Source organism: Copadichromis virginalis, linkage group LG15 (assembly GCF_057382275.1).
Source record: "Copadichromis virginalis isolate Kocher_CV1m ecotype Utaka linkage group LG15, C_Virginalis_male_GT1.1, whole genome shotgun sequence".
In the NCBI taxonomy this organism is placed as follows: Eukaryota; Metazoa; Chordata; class Actinopteri; order Cichliformes; family Cichlidae; genus Copadichromis; species Copadichromis virginalis.
In genome coordinates, this window is record NC_140632.1 from 15,420,394 (window position 1) to 15,433,132 (window position 12,739).

At 40.4% G+C, this 12,739-nt stretch overlaps 1 protein-coding gene across 1 annotated transcript in view; it reads left to right on the plus strand.

The window, feature by feature from the left end:
• Positions 1 to 4,966, plus strand: part of tmem121ab (transmembrane protein 121Ab) — a 50,364-nt gene extending 45,398 nt beyond the window's left edge. Inside the window, exon 2 of the mRNA XM_085432141.1 lies at positions 2,188 to 4,966. Coding sequence (XP_085288267.1) covers positions 3,017 to 3,961 — 945 coding nt within the window. The 5' untranslated portion in view covers positions 2,188 to 3,016 and the 3' untranslated portion in view covers positions 3,962 to 4,966. The remainder of the gene's footprint in view (positions 1 to 2,187) is intronic.
• The last annotated feature ends 7,773 nt before the right edge of the window (positions 4,967 to 12,739 follow it).

Genomic DNA, 12,739 nt, shown 5'->3' on the forward strand with positions numbered 1-12,739 from the left:
ATGCTGAACCCCAAGTTCCTCCTGATTTGTTCATCAGAGTGTGACTATTGTAGATAGAAAGCACTTGGAGAAAAAGTGGCTGTATGAGTGTGTGTGAATGAGACATGTTGTATGGAAGCACTTTGAGTGCTTAAGTAGAGTAGGAAAGTCCTACTTACCATTTACATCTAATCAGTCAGCTCAGTACTTTAAGGATGTAGTAATGCTTTAGATGAGTTGCTAAAGTTCAGAGCATTAGATGATTTATGTGACTTCAAACGTGGCATGGTTGTTGGTGCCAGACTGGCTGCTGTTGTAATGCAATTTTCCTGCCTCCGCATTCACCAAATCTCAATCCAAAGGCATACCTTAGGGATTTGGTGGGATGGGAAATTCACATCATATGCAGCTTACAAATGAGCAGCATTTGTGTGATACTATCATGTCAATATGGAGCAAAATCTGCGAGGAATTGTTCTGGCACTTTATTGAATGAATGGCTTGAAGTGTGTAGTACCAAAGAATATATATGACCCAACAACTTTTAGGTGTCCAGATTTGGGAGAATACTAAACAAACCAGACAAAACCTACTCATCAATAACATAGTAAAGTATATAACTGAAGACCTAATGACTGAGAACATGAGAATTCATCAGTTCACGTATTACTTCTTTATAACAACAGAAAAGAAAAACAATCAATATCGGCTGGTACAATCTTTTTCATTTCTATGTTATTTTTTTATTATATTGACATTTGTTGAAAATTTAATGATGCAAAGTAAAATCACACCAGTTGTGTTTTCTGTTTTCCTGACAATAACAGGATATTTTCCACACTGCAGAAATTTTGAGTTAGACTTGCGTTAGCCAAACAACTTTTGTTTGTACGAGCAGCACATATTGAATGTTGCAGTCGTCTTGATTTGAAGCATGCTTGGGCTGACAGAAACACTAATGTGATTTATGTGCGTTCTGCCTGAAGGATCCGGTGACAGGAGTAGGCAGAAATGAACAGAACAGAGCGACAGATAAACACTAGTTCCCGCTCAATGTGAAACTCGACAAACTCAAACTGATTGAGACGTTTCTGCTCAATTAGCACATTTCACTTTCTTTTCTCAAACCTCGAATTTTCCTTTTTTTCTCTTTTCTCCACGCTAATATTTAGACTTGTTGAGTTATTTATGGATGAGGTCAGTGCAGAAGTTAAGCTCCTGCTGGCTAGTTAAGTGCTTGGCATCTGTTTTTTTTTTTTTAATTTATTTATTAATTTTTTTATTAATTTTTTTTTTTTTTCACAGATGAACACACAGCCTCCCCAAACCGAACCTGTCACACGCTCCGACACACACATCAGCTCAAATATTAAACAGGTCAAAACAGAAACACCTTGAAACATCATTCAGCAAAAAAAACAGAGTGTGAAGAGTAATTGTAACTGGAGCTTAAACTGAAGGTAAAATGAAACATGGACAGGGTTATTATTATCAATATCATTCATGATGCACTTTTTTTACACAGAGAACGCATGAATGATAGCTGAAATGTGTTCTGCAGTCACTGAAACAAAAGTCACCATAGCCGCTAAAAAAATCCTGCTGCATACATGCTGCAATCGCACTTTCCTCGTTTCCTTGAAACTGCACCGAACTGACTCAGTATATGTGCAGGAAATGAACTCTTTGCCGTCGTTTATCCCATTTACCCTTGCCTAGGAAGAAAATGCAGTGCCAAGCAATGTTTAAAAAAAAAGAAATAAATGAATGGGGGGGAAAAATGAAAGAAAGAGGCGTAGAGCAGTTAGCTACTGTGTGTGACTTTAAAATTGGCTTCTACAAGTTTCTGTAATAAATCCTCTATTAATTTAGCTCCAGAATTAAACTACAGGGTATTATGGCCCCAAATATGCTGAATATATTAACATTTCCACGGAAGCATATTAAGTCGTGCAACCAGATGTCATGTGAGATATCACAGACAATAGAGAGGAAATAACATCCTGAAGCAGTTTTACATGTGCAATATGCTCTGTCCCATCAATAGTGAAACGGGCTATATTTGAGCCAAGCTGACACATTACTTGGCTCCTCATATGTGGAAGGCCGTTGGCAATGAAACTGTGTTATATGGCCCAGTAGTGCTGACAGGTTTCTTTCTCCTTCTCCTCTACCCCCCCACCCCCTCTTTATTTCTTCCTCCTTTAGGCTTTGGAGAGGCCGGCACGTGGCAAGAAGAGGAGGGGGTAGGATGGATCTTCAGCCCGGTGTAAGAGCCTCCCCCCGGGGAAGCCGGCGTCAGACGCAAGACCTCACGGGCCGTTGACCTGCTGTCTCCGTGATTTATGGCGGCTGGGGGCCTCTGGCCACTGCAGACTCCTCTCCTCTCTCTCCTCCACTTCCCTTCACGCACACTGCAGGACCGCAAGGAGCCACACACACTGCACCACCGTCCACAGGAGCATTCAAAAAGGGATTCCTTGCACATGCCAAGCTGCACCACAAGCGTGCATATATCCACTGCATACAAAAATAAACACCCCCATAAACATTCCTACACTGCGGCACCGTGCCCCGCCATCCAGTCACATGTCCATTAGACAAAGCCTGCTCTCAGAGTCGGCTCCATTTGACGGCGTGTGGATTACGATCAGTTATGGTGTGTCAGCTGTGGAGCCCTTGGTGTAGCTACTGCTCAGGGGCAGAGTTGGATCAATGGAAGTGCGTTGAGTAACGAGGAGATGTCCCTGTTTTCGCGTGGTCTGAGAGCAATCAGCAGTTAGCGTCGTACCCCACACAGAGCTCTGCTTCTACGCTGCAATAATCATCGTCCTCTATGGACTATTAGTGCAGTGACTTATTTTATTATGAAATAAACTGTAGCAGGACATCTGCTCCTGTGCACACAACATCTGTCAGAGCACCTTAAATACCATTTTTTCCCCCTCCAGCCTTAAAGGTTTGGAGTGTCCAGATTACTTTATTTTTATTTTCACAAGCTGTGGCCTGACAGTGAGAGCCAAGAGGTGCCCTCGCCATGGTGTTGCCACCCCCAGACAAACGCCACGTTTGCCTGACCACCATCGTCATCATGACCAGCATGGCCTTCATGGATGCCTACCTGGTGGAGCAGAACCAGGGTCCCAGGAAAATCGGTGTGTGCATAATAGTGCTAGTCGGGGATGTGTGCTTTCTCATAGTACTACGATATGTGGCAGTTTGGGTCGGTGCTGAGGTGCGCACCGCCCGACGAGGATACGCCATGATCCTGTGGTTTCTGTACATCTTTGTGCTGGAGATCAAACTCTACTTTGTCTTCCAGAATTGCAAGGCTGACAGGAAAAGTCTGGAGACAGTAGCACGGAAAGCATTGACGTTACTATTATCCGTGTGTGTGCCTGGGTTATACTTAGTTTTAGTGGCTCTGGATAGCATGGAATATGTGAGAACTTTCCGAAAGAAGGAGGACATGAGGAGTCGTCTCTTCTGGGTGGCTCTGGATCTTCTGGACCTGCTAGATATCCAAGCTAACCTGTGGGAGCCCCAGCGGACAGGCCTGCCCATCTGGGCTGAGGGCCTGATGTTCTTCTACTGCTACATCCTGCTGCTTATTCTGCCCTGTGTGTCGCTCAGTGAAATCAGCATGCAAGGGGAGCACATGTCACCCCAGAAAATGATGCTGTACCCAGTCCTAAGCCTGGTCACCATTAACGTGGTCACTATCCTAATACGTGGTGTAAACATGGTGTTGTTTCAGGACAGTCGGGTCTCCACAATCTTCGTCGGGAAGAACGTGGTGGCCATCGCGACCAAGGCCTCCACCTTCCTGGAGTATCGCAGACAGGTGAAAGAGTTCCCCCACCCACAGAATGCAATGGCACTAGAGCTGCAGCAGAACTCAGTCAGCCACACACAGCCACTGCCCAACGCCACCAGTTTGCCACACGAACCCTCACCGGCGCAGGATGTCATCGACACATGACCGCCAGCGCTAGACTCAGCAACAGTACAAAATAAGTGAAAGCTCTAGGAGTGGAGGACAGAGAATAGAGAAATCAGCTGCATGACAGGATGATATTCTGCTCTTGTCAAGCCCACACGAACTGCTGTGAAACCATAAAAGAGATTTCTAGCATCACCTGCCTGTCAGAATATACTGTAAACCTACACTTGACTGAGTGCAGCGAGCAGACTTTTCAAGTCAAAACAAAAGTTTTTATCGTGCTGTTGTGTTTTTAATTGTCTCAAATGTTTTAAAAGTTCAAACTTTATTTAGAGACAATCTCCACACGGCTCTGACCAGTGACATTAAGTCGTGTAAAATGGACAGCTGGTTCCCCTTCAGTGAGTATCTTGCATTTTTTTTTTTAAAGGTCACTTTTATGACAGTGCATCTGTGGCATTTCCTTTGAATTCCAGCACCAAAGGACATACCACTCAGCGTGAAGCACTGATGGAAAAGAGGAGCAGAGAGTGACAAGGGTCATTCATGAGAGGCGATCTGTTCTGGCTATCTGTGCTAGAGCAAGGTTGATGGCTTCTATGTTTGGGTCTGCTGAGGAAGGTTCTCTGTGGGAAATGCTACAGACCAAGTCTGATCAAAGCACCGGTGCAAATCACTATACCATCCACTGCAGGCATCCCAGAGTGCGTTAAAGTGAAACGATATGTGTTTGTGTGCATGCGTGCACGCGAGAGTGTGTATGTCTGAAGGGCTTGCGTGTTGACCATGGGAGGTTTAGCCTATTTCAAGCTGTTTTGGAGCAGATGAAAGTGTTTGATGGGTGTGACGAACTGCAAATGAAACAAAAACATGTAGATGTCAGAAGCGAAATAAGATGATGGGGGAAAGATACTCCTTGTTTCCTGTACTGTACATTCCTTTAAAACTATCTCAAGCCTTGAGAATCCCAAGTATGCCTCACAAGAGAATTGACAAACATAAAGAAATAAAATAACACAGAAAAAAGACATTTCAGATGTTATTCAGTTCATTATTATTATTATTATTATTATTATTATTATTATTATTATGTACATTCTTTACATGTTGGAGGTCAATGATGTTTTAATAAAAGTAGAAATTAATAATAACAAGATGGTGGTTTCTTTATTCGGTGCTGAGTATAATTAAATAAATATAGGGTTTTTTTATTCAGTTAAAGATTATTTGGTGCTTGTGTTATATTTTGAGAGCAACAGCTTCCTAACATCAACATATTTTTCACAAAACAATCCACACAGCACATAAATATTTAGACTGCGCAGCCTTTTTCTGGGATCTTGGAGCATTTTGTCCCTAAGGCTACCAATTTTGGGGGAATGCAGTCAATGAATTTATTCTCAAAATGTGATAATAATGTATGAACCTTTTGTTGGTTTCGCTCTTTTCCTCCCAGTTCTCATTATCACCTTCCAGCTTTTTTTTAAATTTGTTTTGTTCTATTACCAGTTATCACCTCTGTATTGACCGGGTATCAGTTATCAAACAAAACTTTTTTCAGCCAATGAGAAGCCTTCGTGTCTCCATAGAGACTTGTATCAAAGGATCGGGGTGTTTCAGAAGAAGGTGGAGAGGTCAGCCACATGAGGAGATTCATTTTTTACCGTCATCAGGTCATCTAACTTCTGTTAACTGCTGATCTCAGCTCAAAGGGACACACTCTCAGACGCTGAGTGGCCCAACTCAATTAACGATAACTGTCATCCGCAGAGTCGCAAAGAGACTGAATGGCATTTTCTTCTTACAGTTTTCAGAAAAAAGGTGAGAGTCTGCGTAAAATGTTAATAAAAAGGAATACATGGTTTTGCAAAGTAATTAAACTTAATTGACGGCAACATGTTGAAAATGTTGAAACTAAGAAATCTTAATGCTCTCTGATTTTTTTATGCCAGTAAAAAAGTCAGTGCAAGGACATGTTTGCCACTGTGTTGCATCACCTCTTCTGCTAACAACACTCTGGTAAGCGTCTGGGAACTGAGGAAACCAATTGCTATAGTTTTTAAAAGCAAAATGGTTTCCCATTCTTGCTTGATGTCGAATTTCAGCCACTTCTTTTGTCATATTGTTTTATTCCATGATGCATAATAGATTTTTTTAATTTAAAAAAACATACTTATTCCATACCCGGTTCTCAAATTGTCCTTTGCGCAGGTAGTACTATTTTAATAAAGCTAAATCAGATTGAAATAACTGCAAAGACCAAGATAAATATTTGTATTGATGGTATTTAAGCTTAATTACAGCTTAATTCAAAAATGGCATTGGCTAAAATTCCTATTTGAAATTACTATTTGCTAGCAAGGACACACTCCACAAATATGAATGAAAAACAGTTATTGATAATGAAGCAACAAGGTCAAAGGCTGCGATTTGGGCAAAGCCTCACTGAGGATTGACGGGACCTTTGAGAGAAGGTAGAGAAAAAAGCAGGGAAGGTGCGGCACAAAAACAGGAACACAGAGGTGTTTTGCACAAGCAGCAATTACAGGCGTATCAAATTCAGATCAATTATCTGTGGAAAGATGTAATTTGCTTTGCCTGTTGCGTTACTACAAATCCCTTGCAAAGCAGCGGTAATGATTCTAAAACTCAGGTAAAATTGTGCTTGCTTTGCAAATTGGTACAAGTTGTGCTGCATGTGCTTGCATACTGACTAGGGCCTTGTTTTAGCAAAATATACAAAATACGCAAAAAGGCAGTTTTCCAACTACTGTATGAAAAAAAGCAAAAGCTATTTGCAGAAATGCTTAATTACTTTCCGATTTCCTGTGTTGTTACTTTAGATTCATTACTTAATACAGAACGCAGGGTTCGTATGTGACTTACGGTATTAGTTGCAAACTGACAGTCTCTTCTCATGGATTCTCCTCTGTAGAAACATATTGATTGTTCTTGCTGGTAGAGTATGAAATATTTCTGAGACGTGGAGCACGTCCACTTCATTCTGGTTGAATGTTTTCTGTTCAGCTCCTGTCTGCATTATTAAGGCTGACAAAGAAATGTTAACTTTGACACGGTGCGTTATTGCTGTTATTGGCAAGCCATTTCTTAATCTAATGGATCAGGTGACCCTGAAGCATCTCTTGGTTTTGGTGCGACTGGTTCAGTCTGCTGGGGGGCCTCCCATCATGCATTGAGCAGTTCTCCTTCACTCTCCATGTATTTATGTGCCACTGTTGCATATCAGTAACTTTGTGATTCCTGTCTTGTAGCTTGTACTGTTTGTTCTGTTATGCACATCTGTGCTTTTTTCTCTGCCCCTCACACAGCAAATTGTTGTGGAAAATTGCTACTCTCCATGGGCCTGAATGTGCTGAAAGATACTTCCTGTTAAGAGAGATTTTTTCTCAGCAGTTTAGTCAAGTGTTTACTTTAATTCCTTCTTCAGCATTTTAGGGTGTTTATGTAAAAATAGATTAACTACATCTCCCACTGTTTGAGAAATATACTATATGCTAGACCTGCTAGTGTGTTTAGACTAAATTATTTATAATCATAAAAAGCAATCATTTGTAGCATATTTAATCAATCCATTATGAAATTATTATGAATTTGGTGGAGGGAGGAGGCTTGTCATCCATAAGCCAATGTGCTCCTAATGACAGTGTCAAGCCAAGATAAATGGGGAACATGGGAAGGGTTGCAAATGCCCAGGAAAGGCATTCGGTATCAAATCTTTGCCAAATAAAATATGCAGATCATTGACAATGAGATTTCTATACTGGATCTGTTGAAGCCTGGGTTAACAAGACTGCCACCAGTGCTGCTGATCAGCAGGGTGTCAACGGAAGCTGTGCTATTGTTAGGCAAAGACAAAGGAGGAGAGGGGGAAAGCATGCTCGGATGGAGAGAGAGAGAGTAGGATGTCATGCAGGAGGGCATGCAAGAGGGTTGGTGTGACCAAAACGGATTAAAGGTTGGGGTGAGACAGAGGCACATGATCCTCTGTGCCAACCCCAAAGACATCAGCCTGAAAGAAAATTACACTGAAATATGTCGTTTCTCATATTTTTACAATCAAAGCGTCAAACATCACTTCCTAACAGAGACGAGCCAGCTAACTTTTTTTAGATAGATGTGGTAGTAGAGCGGCGCTAAAAACTACTACAAAAGTTTACACTCAACAACTGGCCATTTCAACAAAATTAATTGTTTGTAGTCTCAGTAATAGCTCAGACCCAACAAATCGAGGCAGTCAGCCACATATTACAAGCTCAGCCGCAAAACCACTGGAATTATTTCCGGAGAGCACAAACTACAGCAGCAGCAGATTTTCAGGCATGTTTTGCAGTAAAAGCTTAACTTTACTTCAAACCTAAATACACCCACCTCCAAAACATTTGTGGAGGTTGCACTTAAAGAAGGCTGACAACATCAATTTCACTGTGGCGTAATGTGGAGGATAAGTTCAGTTTTTGGCGTCTAAGAATTTAACTTTAATCCTCAAGCCTTCTGGAGCTGAAGAAAGCACGAATTGTAGGGAGGTTGATGATTGTCATCGTTTATATTTTGTTCCAGTCACAGCAGCCTATAGTCCTTGCACTGTAGGGTGTGCAAATTATTGCATTTTTAATGGGAGCTAGTCTTAGTTAAACTATCCTGCTTAGGAAGCATCTATCGCAGCTTAAAGACATACTGTACTTATCTTCTGTTTCCCACTGCAATGAGGGATCATTTTCACATTTTAACATACCAGCATGCTAATACACATGCTAGGTGAATCTGTCTTGCGCAAACAGTTTGCAGTAAAATATCACCTTACACTGTTTACTGACAATCACCTGTCACATAGCGGAATAAATATAACTCCCCCCAAATCAATAATCCTTCAAAATCGTGTCACCTTACACTCTTTAATGTCATATCCAGCTTCCCATATTCACAGCATGCTTGTTAGCAGGGACAGCGGTTAATCGAGGTTTGACACCGCTCAACATAAATAAGGGGATTTCAAACATCTAATTACACACCTCATGTACTGCAAAATTAATTATTGCATGTAAACAGACCATTACTCTAAGTGTTGGAATGACACTGCTGTTATTTTCTTCAATTTGAACAGACTTCTAGATGCCTTGTTGGCTTTCTGATGCAACTCACGAAATGAAATCTCCACTCGTGTTTTTTACACGGTAGAGTCAGAAGAATGAAACCAAGAACGAAATCCTACATTTAATTAAAAACATCCTCCTGAATATGAACATAAGCTACAGAACCGTTCCACGGTACTAGAACTTTTATATGTATGTCCAAATCTTTTTTCTTTCTTATTGTTAGACTTACAGCATAACAGCATAATGCCGCTATTGTTTGAATAAATCTTGTCAGCGCAAGTGGTTGGGGTGGGGGGAAGTAAATGGCAAACTTGGGAATAGAATAAATTACCTGTGCCTGCCTCTGCAACAGATCACCTTTCCGAGACCCTCTGAGCGAGAGACTCATCTATAAATCACCAAGACTGCACATCAGGAATGTAATTGTGCTCTCTCCATATGTAATAAGTTGGTAAAAGTGCCTTTTCTCTCTCTGCATCTGATTTACTGTGTATCCACGACTTCCTGCAGCACTTAGTCTCAGCTAATTTAAATCAGAACCAATAAGATGAGCGTAGCATTACCGGTACTGCAGAATTTCTCTGAACCACCTTTGTATTTGCTGACTTGAAGGAGTTTCTTCTCCGGTGGCTCTTTCGGTGTTTTACTTGTTAGTAAATGTCTCTGTTCTCATTCCATAGTCACTTCTGTGGCTACACAACGCTGCTGCTGCACACCCCATTGTGCACAGTAATCTGTATGTAAATCACTCACTGACTCCACCATATAACTGCACTGTATTTATTGCCCACTGGACAACAAACAGTCACCTTCAGTCTTGCAGAATCATGCTAAAAGTTTTGCAAGTATTTGTTTAATACTTAACATTTGCTTAATTCACAATAGAACATAAAAAACATCAGATTTTAAAACTTGGAAATTTTGCTATTTCATGAAACATTTTAGCTCGTTTTGAAGTATTTTGAAGTCATTTGGTAGTAACTTGTCTCAAAATAGCCAGGATAGGGGCCTGGCTGAACCAGACCTTAACTAAATGAAAACATGACAAAATAAGCATGAAATACAACAATGTTCCTCTTTCTTCTGGTCCATCAGCTGGTCTCCTCATTTTTCAGATGTTTCAGTCTGTTGGTAAAAGAAGAGGGGATGCCACACACTAAAATATGGATCTATCCCAACTTTTTTAAGACATGCTGCTGCCATCAAAGTCGAAATTGCCGGTTTTTTTCTATCAGTTAAGTTTTACATTTGATGTGTTTTCCATATTCTGTTGTGAATAAATATGGGTCTGTCCCTGCATTTCTCAAATTGGGGTTTGTGCCTCGGATATTCATCTTTCTATCAGAGGCCAGTTTGAACACTTTGTTGAAGTCATCTAATAAACTGGCAATTAAACTAGATTGCAAGTCAACATATTCATTCAATGATTTGTATTGCCTTTAATGGAAACGTTTGACAAGAAAATGATTGGATATGTTTTTCATTTCATGGCTTTACATAATTTTTATACCTTCTAATCCTTTTTTTTTTTTGACAAAGTAAATATTACCGTATTACCAGAAACTCTAATGTTGACTTACAAATTCATGAAATTTGATCTGCTTTCATAGGCCAACCGCAGCCAGTGTTTAAATAAAGGTTAGATAATTGTTTGTTTAACTACATGCAGCCAAAGTCCACTCAAACATAAACCAGAAAAACAGTAAAAATATTGTCCGTTGCATACAGATTCTGCAAATGAATATCCAGATAACTGTTCATAGAAATGAGTCAGACTTAAATACGGATACAAACACGCAGGTTTCTAAACTTACTGTTGAACATTTAAAGCCTAAACTGTGAAAATAGGATTTAACCATTTCCATAGCCACCCAATCTGTAAGCACATGCCCCCTCGTGTTAAACAGACACACGGCCCAGTGAAATTCTCACAAAAAGCCAGCACTTTGCTGCTACAGTAGCTGGTGAACACACTGGAGCATTTAGCAGCTAAAGAGCCAGATATTTCCCTCAGGAGTTCATGGAAACCAAAACAAAATTTCAAAGGAAGTGAATATTGGACTGCTTGACATTTGTAAAGTGGACAGAAATGCACTTGTAAATGAGCGCTAATGCTGATCAAGGCTGCTCTGTGTTTAAGCATGTTTACTGTAGTAAGAGGTGAATATGCCCGTCACAATGTGAAAAAAGATGTAAGAGGGAAAAAACACAGCAACTGCTACAAAGGAACACCTAATAATTACTTAATGCTAGTGTCCTTGTTCAAACAAATAAAAATTAATTGCACTTAAATACACAAATAGAGGGAAAAAATGAATGGAAAAAAAGAAGAAATAGTTCTGATTTATTTGTTAATCACTTAACAAGCTGAACAAAACATAATTTTCCAACAAAGGAGGCTGTACCCCATTGTGATACCCTGAATTATGGATGTGGTTTCTTCTGGCAAAAAAAAAAAGAAAAGAAAGTGATGTATCTGAGTCAGCTTTCCTGTTTTTATTTAAAATTAGATTTGACTCTGGGTGTGAATCTATATTTCAGGCAACAAATGAAAGCCTTGGACTCCTTCCAACACTAATGTGCTCTTTTAATGATTGATCTCTGCAGAACGGCCTAACAAAAGTCCTCAACACTCGGTGATCTATTACACATACTGATTCTAACCTTGATTAAAAGGGTTCAATGCTCACTCGCCATTAGTGGATGTTTCTAGGTGGTCTTATCAAAACTATCAGTCTTCATTGCAACATTGCTGGCGTCACCAAGGCTGGCTACTTAATATTCATACACAGATAGATAAGAAGGTATTGTGTTACCTTCACGAAGTGTACAGCGTGTGCAGAATGGATTAATCACTGAGTCACAATGCACAGGGGAATAGACTGTGGGAGCTGTCATAAACAGATAAGCATAAATGAAAGCTGAGCGTGCGTGGCGGTAGAAAGTCCTGCTGCTAGTTGTGAAAAGAGCTGACTGTCCTCTGAGTTTATGGCTTGATTTCTGTGCTTTCTTAAAAGTGACTTCATTATCAGCTGGATTGCTAAAAACAGCCAGTGACCGCAGGTTATGGCTCTGATAATATCACTGTCTTTATCATTATTCAGTGTATTTTAATTTTATCTAGTTATAAAGTTTGCAGACGATTTTAAATACCAGGGAAAGGTCACATGGTTTTAGTAGAGTACCACAGCGATGTACCACTTAAGGGTTGTGAACTGTTAGCTTAAAAATGTTATATTCATGCCAACTAATATTTTTACATCCAGTAGGTGTCCTACTAGAGCAAATGAAGCTTCAAGAAGCTTTGCGCTGGGATGAACCAATTGGATGAAAAGCTTCAGTGCTTCATGAAGCTTCATCTGCCCATCACTACATTTCAGGTTTCCAGAGGTACGCTACGCTCTCCTCTGAATCTGGCAGAGACTGGCTTTAAATAGGGCCATCAATTTCCCTTCAATTAGCCCAGCCAGTACCACTCACTTGAACTGAGGGATCTAAAACGCCACACAGATGATTAAAAAGACACAAAACCTCTTCACACTTCTAATTGGCACGTTTAAACAACTGTAAACTAAGGCTGTATTAACGAAAAGAAAAAGATCCAACAAATCCCTTTAAACCTTGAGACAAACAAAAGGAAGCATTTCTATGGACAAAGAAACCCCTCCACTTGGTTCGACCTGCTGATGTCATGTGTGACATC